This window comes from Carcharodon carcharias, chromosome 4 (assembly GCF_017639515.1).
Source record: "Carcharodon carcharias isolate sCarCar2 chromosome 4, sCarCar2.pri, whole genome shotgun sequence".
NCBI lineage: Eukaryota > Metazoa > Chordata > Chondrichthyes > Lamniformes > Lamnidae > Carcharodon > Carcharodon carcharias.
Genome location: NC_054470.1, coordinates 196,191,021 through 196,213,136, shown reverse-complemented (window position 1 = coordinate 196,213,136; position 22,116 = coordinate 196,191,021). Strand labels below are relative to the sequence as shown.

General features: G+C 46.7%; 1 protein-coding gene across 1 annotated transcript in view; it reads left to right on the top strand.

Annotated features, from left to right (window-relative positions):
* Window positions 1-22,116, top strand: part of LOC121276960 (growth hormone receptor-like) — a 184,776-nt gene that overhangs the window by 45,683 nt on the left and 116,977 nt on the right. The window contains exon 2 of the mRNA XM_041185708.1: window positions 15,631-15,718. Within this exon, the coding sequence (XP_041041642.1) occupies window positions 15,649-15,718 (70 nt within the window). The 5' untranslated portion in view covers window positions 15,631-15,648. The remainder of the gene's footprint in view (window positions 1-15,630; window positions 15,719-22,116) is intronic.

The window sequence follows — 22,116 nt, the reverse complement described above, 5'->3', positions numbered from 1 at the left end:
GATGGGGATTGTTCAGGCCTCTGTTCGAGGAAGAACCGGAGAGCCCTCAGACCATCCTGGTGGGGGATGGAGGTGTAGAGGGATTGGACGTCCATGGTGAAGAGGAGGCGGTTGGGGCAAGGGAACTGGAAATTGTTGATGTGATGTAGGGTGTCAGAGGAATCACTGATGTAGGTGGGAAGGGACTGGACAAGGGGAGAGAGAATGGAGTCAAGATAGCAAGAAATGAGTTCTGTGGGGCAGGAACAGGCTGACACGATCGGTCTACCGGGACAGTCCTGTTTGTGGATTTTGGATAGGAGGTAGAAGCGGGCCGACCGAGGTTGGGAGACTATCAGATTGGAAGCTGTGGAAGGAAGATCCCCAGAGGAGATGAGGTCAGTAACAGTCCTGGAAGCAATGGCTTGATGTTCAGTGGTGGAGTCATGGTCCAGGGGGAGGTAGGAGGAAGAGTCTGAGAGTTGACGCTCAGCCTCTGCGAGGTAGATGTCAGTGCGCCAGACAACAACAGCACCACCCTTGTCAGCAGGTTTGATGACAATGTCAGGGTTGGACCTGAGAGAACGGAGTGCAGCAAGTTCAGAGAGAGACAGGTTAGAGTGGGTGAGAGGAGCAGAGAAATTAAGACGACTAATGTCACGCCGACAGTTCTCAATGAAAAGATCAAGAGAAGGTAAGAATCCAGAGGGAGGGGTCCAGGTGGAGGGAGAATATTGGAGCCGGGTAAGAGGATCCGTTGAACGGGGAGAGGACTCCTGCCCAAACAAGTGAGCACGGAGACGAAGGCGGCGGAAGAAGAGTTCAGCATCATGCCGAGCCCGAAATTCATTGAGGTGAGGGCGTAAGGGTATGAAACTAAGTCCTTTGCTGAGCACTGAACATTCAGCATCGGAGAGGGGAAGGTCAGGGAGTATAGTGAATACAGGGCCAGGGCTTGTATTGGAAGAAGGGATGGGGATAGAGGGACAGGCAGCGGTGGAGGGTCCTGGATGGGTGTTGGTGTCAATGAGTTGTTGGAGCTTGCGTCCTTTTGCACCTGAAAGAAAGAGACAAAGTTTCTTGTTGAGGTGTCGGATGAGACGAAGAATAAAATGAAACTGGGGGCACGCGCAGCTTAGAAAAAGGGTACAGCAGTGCTGCTGGAGGGAGAGGTTGAGTGTGTTCATATGGCGGCACATGGCACTGAGTGTGGATCTCAGAATGCAATGAGAACAGCAGTCCGAAGAGCGTTGTATGTCCCAGAGATACCTGTAATCCTGGGTGGGTTCGAAACATGAGGGATAGAACTTCAGTTGAAATCCACGTGGGGTAAGTCGGAGATGGAGACAGTCACTGAGGAAGGAAACATGGCTGCGAAAGCGGGTTTTAGTAAACACTTTGTCAAACACTAGGAGAGAAATGGAAAGCAATGAAGGTGAGCAAGGCAAAAGAGAGATCCAGAAATCCTGTCGGAGAGAAGAGCAATACTTCTTCAAGGTAAGCATTCCTTGAAGAGAAGTGGCAGTCAATTAAACACTAAGATAAAAGCAAAATACTGCGGATGTTGGAAATCTAAAACAAAAATAAAAATACCTGGAAAAACTCAGCAGGTCTGGCAGCATCTGCAGAGAGGAACACAGTTAATGTTTCAATACCGTATGACTCTTCAACATAACTAAGGAAAAATAGAAGAGAGGTGAAATATAAGCTGGTTTAAGTGGGGGGGAAGGGTAGAGCTGGATAGAGGGCCAATGATAGGTGGAGATAACCAAAAGATGTCACAGACAAAAGGACAAAGAGGTGTTGAAGGTGGTGATATTATCTAAGGAATGTACTAATGTTTTCCGCAAAGCGGTCACCCAGTCTGCGTTTGGTCTCTCCAATGTAGAGGAAACCGCATTGGGAGCAGCGAATGCAGCAGACTAAATTGAGGGAAGTGCGAGTGAAATGCTGCTTCACTTGAAAGGAGTGTTTGGGCTCTTGGATGGTGAGGAGAGGGGAAGTAAAGGGGCAGGTGTAGCACCTTCTGCGGTTGCATGGGAAGGTGCCGTGGGAGGGGGTTGAGGAGTAGGGGATGATGGAGGAGTGGACCAGGGTGTCCCGGAGGGAACGGTCCCTGCGGAATGCCACCGGGCAGATGAAGGGAAGATGTGTTTGGTGGTGGCATCATGCTGGAATTGGCGGAAATGGCGGAGGATGATCCTTTGAATGCGGAGGCTGGTGGGGTGATAAATGAGGACAAGGGGGACCCTATCATAGTTCTGGGAGGGAACAAGTAACCAGTAACTGATGGCCCTATTGGGGGATGGGGAGGAGGCAGTGGTTGGGGAAAAAAGATACAAAAAGAGATATGAAAAGGGGTTAAAACAATGAATGAATAAATAAAATTAAATAAAAATGAAAAAAAAGGTAGATAAAAAATAAAAATAAATTTTTTAAAAAGGGACTAAAAAGGGGGTGAGAATGGAGGAGAGAATTCATGATCTGAAGTTGTTGAACTCAGTGTTAAGTCTGGAAGGCTGTGAAGTGCCTAATTGGAAGATGAAGTGCTGTTCCTCCAGTTTGCATTGGGCTTCACTGCAATTCAGCGGCTTTAGTGCTAACATTTCGACTTCTCTTTAGCCCTGAAGAAGGGTCATATGGACTCGAAACATTAACTCTGTTTCTCTCTCCACAGATACTACTAGACCTGCTGAGTTTTTCCAGCATTTTCAGTTTTCATTTCAGTCAATGCTCAGTTACTTTGATGTCGGGGGCACCTATTATTGCCTCCCCACTGCCTTTCAGATCTGGCATCCATGTTTGAGTTCTGAATGTGATGGGGTCTGGAGCGGTGTGGTTCTTGCAGGGAGTTGATCATCTGACAGTAGGTGCTGATTGGCTCTGGAATGATTTTTGTTACTCTCGCCTCATCCTGGGAGTTCAGCTCTTTTGTCCATGTTTGAACCAAGGCTGTAATGAGGTCAGGAGCTGAGTGGCCCTGGTGGAACCCAAACTGGGTGTCACTGAGCAGGTTATTGCTAAGCAAGTGCCGCTTAATAGCACTGTTGATGACCCCATCCATTACTTTACTCATGATCGTGAGTAGACTGATGGGGCAGTAATTGGCCGGGTTGGATTTGTCCTGCTTCTTGTGTACAGGACATACCTGGGCAATTTTCCACATAGCCGGGTAGATGCCAGTGTTGTAGCTGTACTGGAACAGCTTGGCTAGGGGCGCGGCAAGTTCTGCAGCACAAGCCTTCAGTACTATTGCCAGAATATTGTCAGGGCCCATAGCCTTTGCACTATCCAGTGCCTTCAGCTGTTTCTTGATATCATGTGGAGTGAATCGATTTGGCTAAAGACCAGGCAGCTGTGATGCTGGTGACCTCTGGAGGAGGCTGAGATGAAACATCCACTCAGCACTTCTGGCTGAAGATTGTAGCAAATGCTTCAGCCTTATCTTTTGCACTGATGTGCTGGGCTCCCCCATCATTGAGGTTGGGGATATTTGTGGAGCCTCCTCCTCCAGTGAATTGTTTAATTGTCCACCACCATTCACGCCTGGATGTGGCAGGACTGCAGAGTTTAGATCTGATCTGTTGGTTGTGGAGTTGCTTAACTCTGTCTACCACTTACTGCTTATGCTGTTTGGCACGCAAGTAGTCCTGTGTTATATCTTCACCAGGTTGACACCTCATTTTTAGGTGTGCCCTGGTGCTGCTCCTGGCATGCCCTTCTGCACTCTTCATTGAACCAGGGTTGATCCCCTGGCTTGATGGTAATGTTAAAGTCGGGATATGCCAGACCAGATTGTGTTCAAGTACAATTCTCCTGCTGATGACCCACAGCACCTCATGGATGCCCAGTCTTGAGTTGCTAGATCTGTTTGAAATCTATCCCATTTAGCACGTTGGTAGTGCCACACAACACAATGGAGGGTATCCTCAATGTGAAGCTGGGACTTCGTCTCCATAATGAATGCACTGTGGTCATTCCTACTGATACTGTCATGGACAGCAGGCAGGTTGGTGAGGATGAAATCAAGTATATTTTTCCCTCTTGTTGGTTCCCTCACCACCTGCCGTAGACCCAGTCTAGCAGCTATGTCCTTTAGGACTCGGCCAGTTCGGTCAGTAGTGGTGCTACCGAGCCACTCTTGGTGATGGACACTGAAGACCCCCACCCAGAGTGCATTCTGCACCCTCGCCACCCTCAGTGCTTCCTCCAAGTGGTGTTTAACATGGAGGAAGCACTGATTCATCAGCTGAGGGAGGGCGGGACGTGGTAATCAGCAGGAGGTTTCCTTGTCCATGTTTGACCTGATGCCATGAGACTTCATGGGGCCCGGAGTTGATGTTGAGGACTCCCAGGACAACTCCCTCCTGACTGTATATCACTGTGCCACCACCTCTGCTGGGCCTGTCCTGCCGGTGGGACAGGACAAACCCAGGGATAGTGATGGTGGTGTCTGGTAGACGCTGAGAAGTTTTTTACCCCTTGTGGGAGAGTCTAAGACCAGAGGGCATAATCTCAGATTAAGGGGTCACCTGGTTAAGACAGAGATGAGGAGGATTTTCTTCTCTCACAGTTGTGAATCTGTGGAATTCTTTACCACAGAGGGCTGTGGAGGCTGGGTCGTTAAATACATTCAAGGCTGAGATAGACGGGTTTTTAATTATTAAGGGAATCAACTGTTATGGGGAAAAGGCAGGAAAGTGGAGTTGAGAATTATTAGATCAGCCATGATCTCATTAAATGGTGGGCTGAATGGCTCTGCTCCTACCTCCTGCTCCTACGTATTACAGACATTATCTGTAGGGTATGATTCCATGAGGATGACTCTGTTAGGCTGTTGCTTGACTAGTGTGTCAGACAGCTCTCCCAATTTTGGCTCTAGCCTCCAGATGTTAGTAAGGAGGACTTTGCAGGGTCAACAGGGCTGAGTTTGCCATTGTCCATTTCCGATTCCGAGTGGTCCTTCCAGTTTCATTCCTTTCTTGAGACTTTGTAGCGGTTTGGTACAACTGAGTGGCTTGTTAGGCTATTTCAGAGTCGTCCACATTGCTGTGAGTCTGGAGTCAATGTAGGCTAGATGAAGGAAGGACGGCAAGGAGGCTGCTGAAGCATCTGGAAAATCTTTGTGTTTCCAGTGGGGTCACAGGAGCAGGATGGGGAAACGTGATGAAGTGTCTGAGTTTTTGCAGATGGTAAACATTGACACAATGGTTGAGTGAAATAGTGTATTCCTGTGCATGCTGGCTCCCTCTTATAATTCCACAAAATACTTGCTAAGTGTCAGCTGGGGCTCAGTGAGTAGTGTTTTCACTACTGAAGGTTGTGGCTTCAAGAACTATTCAGTACAAAAGCCAGGCCAACAGTCCCAGTACAGTACTGAGGGAATTCTGCAGTGCTGTAGGTGCTGCTGTGAGACATTAAACCAGGACCTGTTGGTTCTCTCAGGTGCGTGTAAAACAAAAGAAACCCATGGCACTTTTTCAAAGACCAGCAGAATTCTCCCCATGTGCACTGGGCTAGTATTTATTCTTCAACTCATAGAAACAAATGACCTGGTCACCATCATAATTTCTGTTTGTAGGAGCTTGCTGTGCATGGATTGGCTGCTGCATTTCCCACATTGCAACAGTGACGATATTGCAAAAATATATATATATATATATTTATATATATATATTCAAGCAAAATACTGCAGATGCTGGAAATCTGAAATAAAAACAGAAGTGCTGAAAACAATCAGCAGCTCTGGCAGCTTCTGTGGGGAGAGGAATGTTGATGACCTTTCATCAGTGTGTGAAAATATTAGCGATGTGGCCAGCTTTAAGTGAGCAGAAAGGAAAGTAGAGCGGGGAGGAAAGGGATGGTTTGTGATAGGGTAGGAGGCAGGAGAGATTAAATGGCAGAGGCAAATGGTGCGAGGCAAAAGGTGGGATGGTGATGGGACAGGGGACCGGATGCTCAGAATCATGCTTGAGGACTGAACAGAGGTGTTCCCAATGTGGAGGAGACTACCGTGAGTAAGGAATACAGGAATAAAAGGGTCCAGACAGTGCGATGCAAGTAGCTAAAAGGGCAGGTGTTATATCTCCTGGGCTTGAATGGGAAGTCACAATGGGAAGTGAAGTGTTATCCATGGAGCCAGAGCAAACAGCCAGGAACTCTGTCGGAACTGTGACAAGACAGGTTCTAATTGGATAGATATTTGGCTTATTGAAAAATCATCATGGTGGCTGGTGCCAAATTATGATAACATATATAGGCAAATCACTAAAATATAATATAAAATAATTAGAGAATTGCATAATTATGAACATTTCAGTATACAAATAATTTCAATATTTTGCAAAATGCGGGTTTCCTTAATTTACAGAATAAATATGAAATGTCTGCTGCACCCTGTATTCTGTATTAAAGTCCAAAAATCATATATTATCAGTCTGAGTTCATTAAATTCTCAGTCATTTACATACTATCGATGAGTTTTATAGAGTAGGGGATTGGGCTGCCTTGTACTCTATTCATTCTATATTGGAATAGTGTCTTTTTTCTTTATTTCCATCGCACATTTGCTTTTGTGTGGTTGTGCCAAGAGTGGGTGGCACTGGGAGATGGGATTGAAGTGTTTTCTAGCAAATTGCAGACAGTTTTTTCTGCGTTTCAGTCAGGGAGCTTGTATTCAAGGAGCCTGCAATGTCGAAATGCCCCTTTAGGGCAGTATTTACAGAAATGGGGAGTGGGCACGAAGGAAGACGTTCATGCGTGGTTAACTTATATCAAATTGTGCTGTGTTCGAGAGCCATCCCCCAGTACAAAAAGGCTTTATGCCGAGTTTGACTTTAAGAGAGTTGAGCTGGTCTGGGATTAAATGTTAAATGTAAGTCAATAGGGTAATAAATCAATGCAGTGCTGGCAGCACTCCCTGTAAACAGCATAGCAACAACTCAAAAGGAACATGAAATTCATATGGCTTCTGAATACAAGCAAAAGGCAGATCTGTTGTATAAAGATTTTTTTTTAAATTAAAAAGTAGAATTAAGGACTTAGGAAAGTAGGATGAAGGGCTTAATGTTATAGTCACATGGCTACAACACAAGGGGAGAAGGTTAACTGCTTGTACTGACTGACAATGCCGAACACTTATCAGAATATTTTGGGGCTGGAAAGCTAATGGATCCACGTTTGAAGTTCTGACGATGTTGTTTGAGGTGTATCACTAGTAGTAGTGGAACCTTGAGGTGCTGGATTAACTTTAGCATGTTCTAGTAATGTGACAGAACATTGCAGGACAAAGCAATCTGCTTGATCTGCACCCCATCCACCATATTTGACATTCACTCCCTCCACCACTGACACACAGTAGCAGCAGTGTGTACCATCTACAAGGTGCACTGTAATAACTCACCAAGGCTCCTTCCAAACCTGTGACCTCTACCATCTAGAAGGACAAGGGCAACAGGATATATGGGAACACCACCACCTGAAAGCTCCTCTCCAAGCCACCCACCATCCTGACTTGGAAATATATCGCCGTTCCTTCACTGTCGCTGGGTCAAAATCCTGGAACTCCCTTCCTAACAGCACTGTGGGTGTACCTACACCACATGGACTGCAGCAGTTCAAGAAGGCAGCTCACCACCACCTTCTCAAGGGCAACTAGGGATGGGAAATAAATAATGACCTAGCCAGTGACACCCACACCCCATGAAAGAATAAAAAAAAATAGTGTTGCTGAAAAGAGAGACATTCTGTTGAAGCATTTCACCTTACACTCATCAAGACAGTTCACAAGAATACCAGTGTTAAAGGGAACGACATTTTATACTGCCTGAGAAGAGAATGCTGATTGGCAGAGGCGTTATCATGCAAAATGCACCAGGGAACAGTTAACCACCAAGGTTCTGTTCAAATTCAAAGCAGGCACGTTGACTGTGGTCGAGGCATTGCCATGCGGAATGAACCAGGAAGTGGCTGTCCCCCAAGTTGATGTTTAGCTGAAAAAGGTGCAATGCGTGGACAGGCTCTGTTTACAAAGGACAGGGCCCTTTGTGTGAATGCTTGTAGCCTCTAGCACGCATATATGAACCACCCTGGGACCCCAACTGATAATTGATTTTCAGTGTAATTATTAGCGCAGTCAGGATTATTTAGCAAGTGTTGTCCAATTGTGGAGTCACATCTAACTTTGGACAGTGTATTGACTGGAATTTTCTGGCCTCGCCTGCCACCAGGATCTTTCAGTCCGGCCAAAAGTCAAAGTCTTTGGGACATACGGCCTACATGAAAAAACAGAGATATCTACACTTAAATGTAATTAACTTGGCACCAATGCTGGTGGCTGAGAGACATTTGTTTCTGTACACCTATGTCTGTGGGTGTGAGTGTACATTTTTTGAGGGTGTGACTCTCTTGTCAATCTGACTGTTTGAGAGAGTGTGGAGGAATTTAACTCTTAACACCTGGTGGAAACCAGGTGGGTGGAGTGGGAATGGCGGATGATGACAGTTAAAATATTGATTATAAATTATGACATTGAATCCCATGCGATTGGATTTTAACCTGTTGGTATGTGTATGTGTGACAGTGTGTGTGTGTGTGTGTGTGTGTGTGTGAGAGACTGTGTATGTGTGACAGTGTGTGGGTGTGTGTGAGATAGAGAGTGTATGTGTGTGAGAGAGAGTGTGTGTTTGTGTGCATGGGAGAGAGAGTGTGTGTGTGAGAGAGAATGTGTGAGTGTGCATGTGAGAGAGTGTGTGAATGTGTGTGTGCGTGAGAGTGAGAGTGTGTGCGTGAGAGAGTGTGAGTGTGTGCGTGGGAGAGTGTGAGTATGTGCGTGAGAGAGAGTGTGCGTGAGAGAGTGAGTGTGCGTGAGAGAGTGAGTGTGCGTGAGAGTGTGTGCGCGCGTGAGAGTGTGTATGTGTATGTGTGACAGTGTATGTGTGTGTGTGTGTATGTGTGTGTGAGAGACTCTGTATGTGTGACAGTGTGTGGGTGTGTGTGAGAGAGAGTGTGTGTATGTGTATGTGTGACAGTGTGTGGGTGTGTGTGAGAGAGAGTGTGTGTATGTGTATGTGTGACAGTGTGTATGTGTGTGTGAGTATGTGTATGTGTGACTGTGTGTGAGTGTGTAGGTGTGTATGTGTGACTGTGTGTGTGTGAGTGTGTAGGTGTGTATGTGTGACAGTGTATGGGTGTGTTTGAGAGAGGGTTTGTGTGGGTGTGTGTGAGCATGTATGTATATGTGGGAGCGTGTATATGAGAGTGTGTGTGAGAGAGAGAGTGTATGTGTGTGAGAGAGTGTATGTGTGTGAGAGAGTGTATGTGTGTGAGAGAGAGAGTGTATGTGTGTGAGAGAGAGTGTATGTGTGTGAGAGAGAGTGTGTGTTTGTGTGCATGGGAGAGAGAGTGTGTGTGTGAGAGAGAATGTGTGAGTGTGCATGTGAGAGAGTGTGTGAATGTGTGTGTGCGTGAGAGTGAGTGTGTGCGTAAGAGTGTGAGTGTGTGTGTGAGAGTGAGTGTGTGCGTGAGAGAGTGAGTGTGCGTGAGAGAGTGAGAGTGCATGCGTGAGAGAGTGAGAGTGCGTGCGTGCGAGAGTGAGAGTGTGTGCGTGCGAGAGTGAGTGTGTGAGTGTGTGCGTGCAAGAGCGAGTGTGTGTGTGAGTGCGTGTGTGCGTGAGAGAGTATGTGTGTGTGAGAGAGTGCGAGAGAGTGCATGTGTGCGAGAGAGAGAGTGCATGTGTGCGAGAGTGAGAGAGTCTGTGTTTGAGAGAGAGTGTGTATATGTGTGTGAAAGAGGGGGGGTGAGAAAGAATGAGTGGAGCTGAGAGACTGAGCAAAGCTGTGCTTTTTAGCAGTATTTTAGCTGAGTTTTAGCTGGGTGTTTGCACATTTCCTTCAAGTAACCAGTTCCTGATTTAGATGTGGTGGAGAAATTTAAATCAGTTGTTATAGTCACGGGTGGGGGTGGGGGGTGGGATGTTCTGAGTTGGGTATCAGACCCTGAATTCACTCCTGTTGACAAACTCCATTGGGTTGATACAGGGGCTAGAGAGAGGGGTGGGGGGGGGGTGGGGAAGGGGGTTTATCTCCCACAGTTTCAGTGGGGGTGGGGGAGGGAGTTTATCTCCCACAGTTTCAGTGGGGGGGGGGGGGTTATCTCCCACAGTTTCAGTGGGGGTGGGGGAGGGAGTTTATCTCCCACAGTTTCAGTGGGGGGGGGGGAGGGGGTTTATCTCCCACAGTTTCAGTGGGGGAGGGGGAGGGGTTTTATCTCCCGCAGCTTCAGTGGGTGGAGGGGGTTTGTCTCCCACAGTTTCAGTGGGGGTGGGGGTGGGGGTTTATCTCCCACAGTTTCAGTGGGGGTGGGGGAGGGGTTTTATCTCCCACAGTTTCAGTGGGTGGAGGGGGTTTATCTCCCACAGTTTCAGTGGGGGGGAGGGGGTTTATCTCCCACAGTTTCAGTGGGGGTGGGGGAGGGGGGTTATCTCCCACAGTTTCAGTGGGGGTGGGGGAGGGAGTTTATCTCCCACAGTTTCAGTGGGGGGGGGGGGGGGGGGTTATCTCCCACAGTTTCAGTGGGGGGAGGGGGTTTATCTCCCACAGTTTCAGTGGGGGTGGGGGAGGGGGTTTATCTCCCACAGTTTCAGTGGGGGTGGGGGAGGGGGTTTATCTCCCACAGTTTCAGTGGGTGGAGGGGGAGGGGGTTTATCTCCCACAGTTTCAGTTGGGGGGGGGAGGTGTTTATCTCCCGCAGCTTCAGTGGGGGTGGGGGAGGGGGTTTATCTCCCACAGTTTCAGTGGGGGGGGGGAGGGGTTTATCTCCCGCAGCTTCAGTGGGGGGAGGGGGTTTATCTCCCACAGTTTCAATGTGGAGTCAATGCAGTGAAGTGGTGTGAGAATCTGGATGGACTCAATGCTGACCATATTCTCTCTTCTCCTCTGGCGTTGGCTGGCCCAGTTCTATTGCTTGGGGTGGTCTTTGTCTGTTTGCCAGTTTTGAGGCACATGGCTCCATATTTCTACTCCCAGCTCCCATGGAACTTTGCACCAGGAGAGAGGCAGAACAGAGAAATTGGTGATCTCAGTGTCTGTTGGCAGCATTTCCAGTTGTCTGCCCTTTGAACGGAAATGTAGGGAGGAATTTTCCCAGTGCTCTAACAGTGAGCATGGAAGTGGGGGTCTGGCAAAATAGTGGGCGGGGGGGTGGGGGGACACATCGGGAAGTCTCCCCAACACATTCCCGTCACTGTGGAACTGTCCCAGGGACGGCCCGTGCACACTATGGAGTATTATGATGGTGGTTTTTGTTTGTAATATAGAAAACATAGAAAATAGGAGCAGAAGTAGGCCATTCGGCCCTTCGAGCCTGCTCCGACATTCATATTGAAGTTGGAGTTTCTATATGTATGGTTCCTTGCTGCAGGAGTTCCTCAGGTTGGGATCCTTGGCTCAAACATCTTCAGCTGCTTCATCAATGACCTTCCTTCCATCATAAGGTCAGAAGTGGGGATGTTCGCTGGTGATTGCACAATGTTCAGCACCATTCACAACTCCTCGGTTAATGGTGGAGTCAGTGCCAACATACAGCAGGACCTGGACAACACATGGCTTCGGCTGACAAAGTGGCAAGTGCCAGGCAATGACCATCTCCATGATGTGAACCACAAAACAGTTAGCACGCAGGCGCACAAGTAATTAGGAAGGCAAACATAACATTCGTCTCGATAGCAAAAGAGATGGAGTATAAAGGTAGGGAAGTCTTACTACAGTTGTACAGGGTATCGGTGAGACTGCACCTGGAGTACCATGTGCTCTTTTGGTCCTCTTACTTAAGGAGGGAATATTCTTTTAATAGCAGAATTGGCAGAGATGCTTAATCAATATTTTGCCTCAGTTTTCATGGTAGAGGACACTAATACCAGCCCAATAGTAACAGGTAGTGCAAATGGTATAGAGAAGGAAGAACTTAGAACAATCACCATCACTAGAGAAAAAATACTGAGCAAACTATTGGAATTAAAGGGTGACAAGTCCCCAGGACCTGATGGCCTACATCCCAGGGTCATAAAGGAAGTGGCAGCAGAGATAGTGGATGCATTGACTATAATATTCCAAAATTCTCTGGATTCTGGAAAGGCTCCAGTGGATTGGAATATAACGCCCTTATTCAAAAAGTGGGGGAGGCAGAAAGCAGGAAACTATAGACCAGTTAGTTTAACGTCTATCATTGGGAAATTGTTGGAATCCATTATTAAGGAAGTAGTAATAGGGCATTTGGAAAGTCAAAATGCAATCCATCAGAGTCAGCATAGTTTTATGAAGAGTAAATTGTGTTTGGCTAATTTGCTAGAGTTCTTTGAAGATGTGACAAGCAAAGTGGATAATGGGGATCCTGTAGATTAGTATATCTGGACTTCCAGAAGGTGCTGCACAAAAGATTAATACACAAGATAAGATGATATGGAGTTCGGGGTAATATATTAGCTTGGATAGAGGATTGGCTAACCAACAGAAAGCAGAGAGTTGGGATAAATGGGTCTTTTTCTGGATGGCAAGCTGTAACTAGTGGGGTGCCACAGCGTTTGGTCCTTGGGCCCCAACTATTTACAATTTACATTAATGACTTGGATTCAGAGATAGAAGGTACTATAGCTAAATTTGCAGATGACACCAAAATAGGTGGGAGAGCAAGTTGCATTGAAGAAATAAGAAATTTACAAATGGATATGGACAGATTAGGTGAATGGGCCAAAATTTGGCAGATGGAGTTTAATGTGGATAAATGTGAGGTTATCCATTTTGGTCGGAAGAATAAAAAGGTGACTTATTGTTCAAATGGAGAGAAACTTCAGAATGCTTCAGTGCAGAGGGATCTGGGTGTCCTCGTGCATGAATCGCTGAAAGCTAGTATGCAGGTACAGCAGGTAATAAGGAAGGCAAATGGAATTTTGGCATTTATTGCTAAAGGAATAGAGTATAAAAATTGGGAAGTGTTGTTGCTACTGTACAAGGCATTGGTGAGACCGCACCTGGAGTACTGTGCACAGTTTTGGTCCCCTTACTTGAGGAAGGATGTAGTTGCACTGGAGGCTGTTCAGAGGAGGTTCACTAGATTGATTCCGGAGATGTGGGGCTTGTCTTATGAGGAGAGATTGAGGCCTATATTCGCTAGAGTTTAGAAGGATGAGAGGAGATCTAATTGAGGTATATAAGATGCTAAAGGGGATGGACAAAGTAGACGTGGAGCGGATTCCCCTTGTGGGGCATTCTAGAACGAGAGGCCATAGTTTCAGGATAAGGAGTGGTAGGTTTAAATCAGAGATGAGGAGGAATTACTTTTCTCAAAGGGTCTTGTATCTGTGGAATTCACTACCTCAGAGTGCAGTGGATGTCGGGACGCTGAATAAATTTAAGGAGGAGATAGACAGGTTTTTAATTAGTAATGGGTTGAAAGGTTATGGGGAGAGGGCGGGAAATTGGAGTTGAGGCTGAAATGAGATCAGCCATGATCGTATTGAATGGTGGGGCAGGCTCGAGGGGCTGAATTGCCTACTCCTGCTCCTAGTTCTTATGTTCTTGCGTTGAAAACAGTTTGGAGAAGGTTGATTTGGCTAATTCCTGGGGTGAATGGGTTGTCTTATGAGGAAAGGTTGAGCAGGTTAGAGTTTAGAAGAATGAGAGGCAAGCCTATTGAAACGTTTAAGTTCTGAGCAGTCTCGACAGGGTAGATGCTGAAGGGATGAGTCCCCTAATAGGGAATCTAGAACTAGGGGACACAGTTTCAAAATAAAGTTTTTAAGATGGATTCTTTTTGTCTGAGGATTACTCTTTCCCAGAAGTCTCTTTCCCAGAGAACACTGGAGGCTGGGTCATTGGATATATTTAAGGTTTGAGTTAGACATATTCTTTGATCATCAAAGGGAGTCGAAAGGTTATGGGGGACAGGCAGGAAAGTGGAGTTAATGCGACAATCAGATCAGCCATGATCTTATTGAATGGCGCAACAGGCTCGAGGGGCCGAGTAGCCTACTCCTGTTCCTCACTCATATGTTTGTGTGATAAGAAATAGGAACAGAAGTAGATCATAGAGCACCTCGCGCCTGATCCACCAATCAATAACATAATGGCTGATCTTTGACCTCAATTCCACTTTCCTACCCAATCCCCATAATCCTTGATTTCCACCGAGTTAAAGGTGGTGGATGTGGTACCAGTCAAGTGGTCTGCTTTGTCCTGGATGGTGTCAAGTTTCTTGAGTGTTGTTGGAGCTGCACTCATCCAGGCAAGTGGGGAGTATTCCATCACACTCCTGACATGTGCCTTGTAGATGGTGGACAGGCTTTGGGGAGTCAGGAGGTGAGTTACTCATCGCAGGATTCCTAGCCCCTGACCTGCTCTTGTAGCCACAGTATTTATATGGATAGTCCAGTTCAGTTTCGGGTCAATGGTAACCCCCAGGATAGTGGATGATTCAGTGATGTTAATGCTGCTAAATGGCAAGGGGAGATGTTTAGATTCTCTCTTGCTGGAGATCATAAGAACATGAGAAATAAGAGCAGGAAAAGGCCGTCTACCCCCGATAACCTTTCACCCCTTTATAATCAAGAATCTATCACGACTGACGACACTCTGAGAGAAAAAAATTCTCCTAATTTCTGTTTTAAATAGCGACTCCTTATTTTTACACAGTGACCTCTGGTTCTAGATTCTCCCACAAGAGGAAACATCTTCTCCACATCCACCCTGTGAAGACCCCTCAGGATCTTAAAGTTTCGATCAAGTCACATTCACTCCCTCCACCGCTGACTCAGATTGGCAACAGTGTGTCCAAACGACAAGATACACTGCAGCAACTCCCCAAGATACTTCTCAAATGTACAATCTCTACTGCTTAGGAGAGCAAGGCCAACAGGCGCATGGGAACATTGCCAATTACCTTCCTAGTCATGGCCCATCTTGACTTGGAACTATATCATTATTCCTTCACTTCTGCTGTTTCACTTGGAGGGAGTGTTTGGTCAGTGGGGAGGGAGGATGTGAAAGGAGATGTTGTATCTTCTGCACTTGCTTGGAAAGATGGATGGATGGGTTGTGATCTGCATATTTGGAGGGACATTTGTTCACCTGAGTCTTGAATTAAGGTACTTTACTGAGCTGGTTTTTGAGCTTTACTCTATATCTAACCCCATGTTGTCCCTGTCCTAGGATTGTTGATGGGGACAGTGTAGAGGGAGCTTTACTCTGTATCTAACCCTGTGCTGTACCTGTCCTGGGAGTGTTTGATGGGGACGGTGTAGAGGGAGCTTTACTCTCTATCTAATCCCTTGCTGTACTTGTCCTGGGAGTGTTTGATGGGGACAGTGTAAATCGTCATGGTATTTGAGAAACTGGAAATCAGGAATAGTTGTGCTCCTGGTGCCATTCCAGTGACTAAACTACCTATAAATGTACGAATGTTGGTGCTAATATGATGGGTCTTAGCCGTGCAGTTCCCCTGGGTAGGAAAGCCTGTCCACACTCTCTGTGCAGGGCCAGGACTGAACTGGATGAATCTATGGGACCATTGTACAACAAGGAATATCCAGGTTGGAAGAGAGGAGAAAAAAAATAGAACAATGTAATATTAATGTTAGTCATTGAATTTTTCTTCTTACAGGTCATTCTGGATTGAATTATGGCTCCACTCTGGGTCATCTGGTATTCATTGGCTGTGGCTTTCAGTGACCCTGTTCATTCTGCAGATGGTAAGTTAGTTTATATCATTGATGTTTGCAGGTCTATGAGGAAAGGAGTAAGGATCAGAAGAAAATTGGCTGAGAATCTTGTTCTTAATCTAGGAAAGTGGGGGATGGGGAGAGTGATCTGAAGGAAATAACATTCATTCGTTTGTTGTCACCATAGCCTTGGTGGGGCCATCGGCATTGTCTTGCTTCCTCTTTGGTTTTCTTCAAGCCTCCCTCAGCCCCCGGCTCAATGTTATCCACACATCTGAGTTTCCTTTTTCCCCTTCTGTTTATATGCCCAATTTCCCCCTCAGATACAGGTGACAGTTGTCTGAAAATAGAGGAAACAGGAGGTCAAACCAAAGAAAGGAACAAGGGAAGTGTAAATGGCCAAGGAACAGATGAGGTGAAACATTGAGTATAAAGTGTGTGCACGTCAATGTACGCAGCATCAGAAACAAGCTGGGAGATTGGAAGTGATAATTCTCTGAGACAAACCAGTCGGGAGTCAGGATAACTGGAAGATGGAAAGACGGGGGTTATTCTCCTTCAAACAGAATAGATTAAAGACAAATTTAGTCAGAGGTGTTGAGAACCATGAATAGTTTAAATGAGGAGAAACTATTTACAGTGGCAGAAGGGTCAGTAACCAGGGAACATGCATTAAAAATAATTGGGAGAAGGACCAAAGGCAAAAGAAGATGATTTCTGTTTTTTTAGTGCTGCGAGTTATTATAACCTGGAATGAATTGTCTGATTCAGTAGTAATGGCAAAAAGAGAACTGGATAAATACTTGAAGATGAAAATTTTGCAGGACTTTGAAGAAAGTACAGGTGTGTGGGGCTAATTTGATGGCTCTTTCTGCAATGGGCCAAATGGTTTCCTGTGCATTATCATTCTATAATTGTGTGGTGTTAGAGTTCAATGAAGAAGGGTGAGATGGCTTGTGTGGAGCATTAACACCAGTATAGAACAGTTGAGCCAAATGGCCTGGTTCTGTGCTGTAAGTTCCATGTATGCAACTCTAATGCAATTATATGTAGGATTAAAAGAACAAAAAATCAGGATCGCTTCTCAGCTTGGGTTAATTTATTTCCCCCAGAGATTGATCTATGGCCCAGAATCACAGTGAGCACTATGTCAGTCCTGATGATCACAGTGCTGATGAACAGCTGCTAAAAGGAGTTGGTCAGGGATGAAATTGAAGGTTATAAAGACTGAGATGGTCAAATTGCAATGCTGAATCACCAGCTCATCTTCCCAAATGTGTTCACAATTTGAAAAGGTTGTGTTCTGACTGACTTCAATGCCGTAATTTCAGACTCTGGGGATAGAATTTTATAACAAACAACCATTTTAATGTTCCCGAGAGTAGTAATTCACTGTAGTGATTGTCCAGCTAAAAGCTATGGGAGTAGCAATGTGGGAAGGATGCTAAAGGCCAAGAGAAATAATCGATGATTTCTGCACGTAAACTGTAGGAGGACGGCTATAGCTAGTCTATTAAATGTTGGCTTGAGGGGAAACACCAGTTGTTGTTGCTCTGAAGAAGAGTCACAGAATCACACAGTGCAGAAGAGGCCCTTCGGCCCATCGAGTCCAACAGGTACGAGGTACTTGCTCCCTGTGTGGATGAGGATCAGGGCTGTAGGGAGGATGAGCCAGCTGACCACGGCACCGTGGCACAGGAGGCCATTCAAGAGGGGGGAGCAAAAAGACAAGTGGTAGTTGTAGCGGATTCTATAATTAGGGGAATTGATAGCTTCCTTTGTAAGCAGGATTGAGAGTCCCGCATGGTATGTTGCCTGCCCGGTGCCAGGGTGAGGGACATTTCTGGCCAGCTTGAAAGGCTATTGGAGAGGGAGGGGGAGGATCCAGTTGTTGTGGTCCACGTCGGGACAAATAACATAGGTAAGACTAGGAAAGAGGACCTGTTTGGGGATAATCAGGAACTAGGAACTAAATTAAAGAACAGGTCCTCAAGGGTTATAATCTCTGGATTCTCCGGATTACTACCCGAGCCACATGCAAATTGGCATAGGGACGCAAGAATAAGGGAAGTAAGCATGTGGCTAAAGGAGTGGTGCGGGGTTCAAGCCTCCTGCTAGACAGACAATTTTCTCTCCATGCTAGTACCTTGCCTCTAACACCATGGGCTCTTATCTTACTGAGCAGCCTCCTGTGCGGCACCTTGTCAAAGGCCTTCTGGAAGTCCAAGTAGACAACATCCATTGGCTCTCCTTTGTCTAACCTACTCGTTACCTCCTCAAAGAATTCTAACAGGTTTGTCAGGCATGACTCCCCCTTTGATGAAACCATGCTGACTTTGCACTATTTTACCATGCACTTCCAAGTATTCTGAAATCTCATCCTTAATAATGGACTCTAAGATCTTACCAATGACCAAGGTCAGGCTAATCGGCCTGTAATTTCCCGTCTTTATGCCCCGCACCCCCATGACAACAATCTCTGCACCTCAAAGTAATTTGTACGTGAAGATTGCAGATCTCTGAGCTTCAGAGGGATCTGGGTGTCCTAGTGCATGAATCACAAAAGGCTAGTATGCAGGTACCACAGCAGGTAATTGGGAAAACTAATAGAATGTTTATTGTTCATTGCAAGGAAAAATTATTACAAAAGGAGGGGGGGTTATGCTCCAGTTGATAGGTTCGTGACTAACAAGGGGGTGAAAGGTTATCAGGGGAGGGCAGGAATGTGGGGTTGAGGTTCCATTCAGACCAGACATGATATTGTTGAACGGCAGAGCAGGCTCGAGGGGCTGAGTGGCCTAATCCTGCTCCTAATTTGTATATTGAGACCTTGCGAGACCCACATTTGGAGTATTGTGTACAGTATTGGTCTCCTTATTTAAGGAAGGATGTACATGCGTTGGAAACAGTTCAGAGAAGGTTTACCAGACTAATACCAGGAATGGGCGGGTTGTCTTATGAGGAAAGGTCGGACAGGTTAGGCTTGTATCCACTGGAGTTTAGAAGAGTAAGAGGCAACTTAAATGAAACCATTAAGATCCTGAGGGGTCTTGACAGGGTGGATGTGAAGAGGATGTTTCCTCTTGTGGGAGAATCTAGAACTAGGGGTCACTGTTTAAAAGTAAGGGGTCGCTCATTTAAGATAGAGACGAGGAGAATTTTTTTCTGAGGGTTGTGAGTCTTTGGAACTCTCTTTCTCAAAAGGCGGTGGAAGCAGAGTCTTGGAATATTTTTAAGGCAGAGCTAGATAGATTCTTAGCAAAGGACTTAGTTTCATACCCTTACGCCCTCACCTCAATGAATTTCGGGCTCGGCATGATACTGAACTCTTCTTCCGCCGTCTTCGTCTCCGGGCTCACTTCTTTGGGCAGGAGTCCTCTCCCAGTTCAACGGATCCTTTTACCCATCTTCAATATTCTCCCTCCACCTGGACCCCTCCCTCTGGATTCTTACCTTCTCTCGATCTTTTCATTGAGAACTGTCGGCGCGACATTAGTCGTCTCAATTTCTCTGCTCCTCTCACCCATTCTAACCTGTCTCTCTCTGAACTTACTGCACTCCATTCTCTCAGGTCCAACCCTGACATTGTCATCAAACCCGCTGACAAGGGTGGTGCTGTTGTTGTCTGGCGCACTGACCTCTACCACGCGGAGGCTGAGCGTCAACTCGCAGACACTTCCTCCTACCTCTCCCTGGACCATGACCCCACCACTAAACATCAAGCCACTGTTTCCAGGACTGTCACTGACCTCATCTCCTCTGGGGATCTCCCTCCCACAGCTTCCAACCTGATAGTTGCCCAACCTCGGACGGCCCGCTTCTATCTCCTACCCAAAATCCACAAACAGAACTGCCCCGGTAGACCGATCGTCTCAGCTTGCTCCTGCCCCACAGAACTCATTTCTCGTTATCTTGACTCCCTTCTCTCTCCCCTTGTCCAGTCCCTTCCCACCTACATCCGTGATTCCTCTGACACCTTACGTCACATCAACAATTTCCAGTTCCCTGGCCCCTACCGCTTCCTCTTCACCATGGACGTCCAATCCCTCTACACCTCCATCCCCCACCAGGATGGTCTGAGGGCCCTTAGCTTCTTCCTCGAACAGAGGCCCGAACAATCCCCATCCACCACTACTCTCCTCCGTCTGGCTGAACTTGTTCTCACGCTGAACAATTTCTCCTTCAACTCCTCTCACTTCCTCCAAATAAAAGGTGTGGCTATGGGTACCCGCATGGGCCCCAGCTATGCCTGTCTCTTTATGGGGTATGTGGAACATTCCTTGTTGCAGTCCTACTCCGGCCCCCTTCCACAACTCTTTCTCCGGTACATCGATGATTACTTTGGTGCTGCTTCATGCTCTCGTCAGGACTTGGAAAAATTTATTAATTTTGCTTCCAATCTCCACCCCTCCATCATTTTCACGTGGTCCATCTCTGACACTTCCCTTCCCTTCCTTGACCTCTCTGTCTCAATCTCTGGTGATAGACTGTCCACCAATATCCATTACAAACCCACCGACACCCACAGCTATCTCGACTACAGCTCCTCACACCCCACTTCCTGTAAGGACTCCATCCCATTCTCTCAGTTCCTTCGCCTCCGTCGCATCTGTTCCGATGATGCTACATTCAAAAACAGTTCCTCTGACATGTCCTCCTTCTTCCTTAACCGAGGTTTTCCACCCACGGTCGTTGACAGGGCCCTCAACCGTGTCCGGCCCATCTCCCGCGCATCCGCCCTCACTCCTTCTCCTCCCTCCCAGAAACATGATAGGGTCCCCCTTGTCCTCACTTATCACCCCACCAGCCTCCGCATTCAAAGGATCATCCTCCGCCATTTCCGCCAACTCCAGCATGATGCCACTACCAAACACATCTTCCCTTCACCCCCCTTATCGGCATTCCGTAGGGATCGCTCCCTCCGGGACACCCTGGTCCACTCCTCCATCACCCCCTACTCCTCAACCCCCTCCTATGGCACAACCCCTTGCCCACGCAAAAGATGCAACACCTGCCCCTTCACTTCCTCTCTCCTCACCGTCCAAGGACCCAAACACTCCTTTCAAGTGAAGCAGCATTTCACTTGCATTTCCCCCAACTTAGTCTACTGCATTCGTTGCTCCCAATGTGGTCTCCTCTACATTGGAGAGACCAAACGTAAACTGGGCGACCGCTTTGCAGAACACCTGCGGTCTGTCCGCAAGAATGACCCAAACCTCCCTGTCGCTTGCCATTTTAACACTCCACCCTGCTCTCTTGCCCACATGTCTGTCCTTGGCTTGCTGCATTGTTCCAGTGAAGCCCAACGCAAACTGGAGGAACAACACCTCATCTTCCGACTAGGGACTTTACAGCCTTCCGGACTGAATATTGAATTCAACAACTTTAGGTCATGAGTCCCCTCCCCCATCCCCACCCCCTTTCTGTTTCCCCCCTTTTTTTTTTCCCAATAAATTATAAAGATTTTCCTTTTCCCACCTATTTCCATTATATAAAATAAAAAAAAAACCACTAGAGCTATACCTTGAGTGCCCTACCATCCATTCTTAATTAGCACATTCGTTTAGATAATATCACCAACTTTAACTTTAACACCTATGTGTTCTATTGTTGTTGACATCTTTTGATGATCTGCTTCTATCACTGCTTGTTTGTCGCTACAACCACACCAACCCCCTCCACCTCTCTGTCTCTCTATCTCTCCGCCCCCCACACACACACCTTAAACCAGCTTATATTTCAGCTCTTTCCTGAACTCGAACTCAAGTTCTGTCGAAGGGTCATGAGGACTCGAAACGTCAACTCTTTTCTTCTCCGCCGATGCTGCCAGACCTGCTGAGTTTTTCCAGGTAATTCTGTTTTTGTTCTAGATAGATTCTTGATTAACAAGGGGGTGAAAGGTTATCAGGGGAGGGTAGGAATGTGGGGTTGAGGTTACATTCAGATCAGCCAAGCTATTATTGAATGGTGGAGCAGGCTCGAGGGGCCGAGTGGCCTAATCCTGCTCCTAATTCATATGTTTGTATGCTCAGCGACCTTGGCATCGAATCCATTCTGGATTTTGGACCTTGCCGGTTTTTGGAGAAATAAGTCAGAACCTTAATTCAGTGAATAGGGAATGCGAACAGATCGCGCTAAGCCGGGTCAAGTGGGGCCCAGGGTCGCTCGGACCATGTGGAGTTCGGGAAAGGCAGGCAGGTGGAGCCAATAACTAGTCGGCACAGCACGTGCCATTGCAGCACCTAGCCAAATAAGCCAGTAAGTTATTTTACTCATCTAATAAGCATTAGAAATCATACATGGCAGCTTAAAACATGCCCAGTTTTCAGTCATTGTTAGTTTTCTGATAGCTAGATTTGAGATCTGTACCTGTACTGCACAGGCAGGCACAATGCCACTGTTAACTGCATCACGCCCAGCTCGAGATT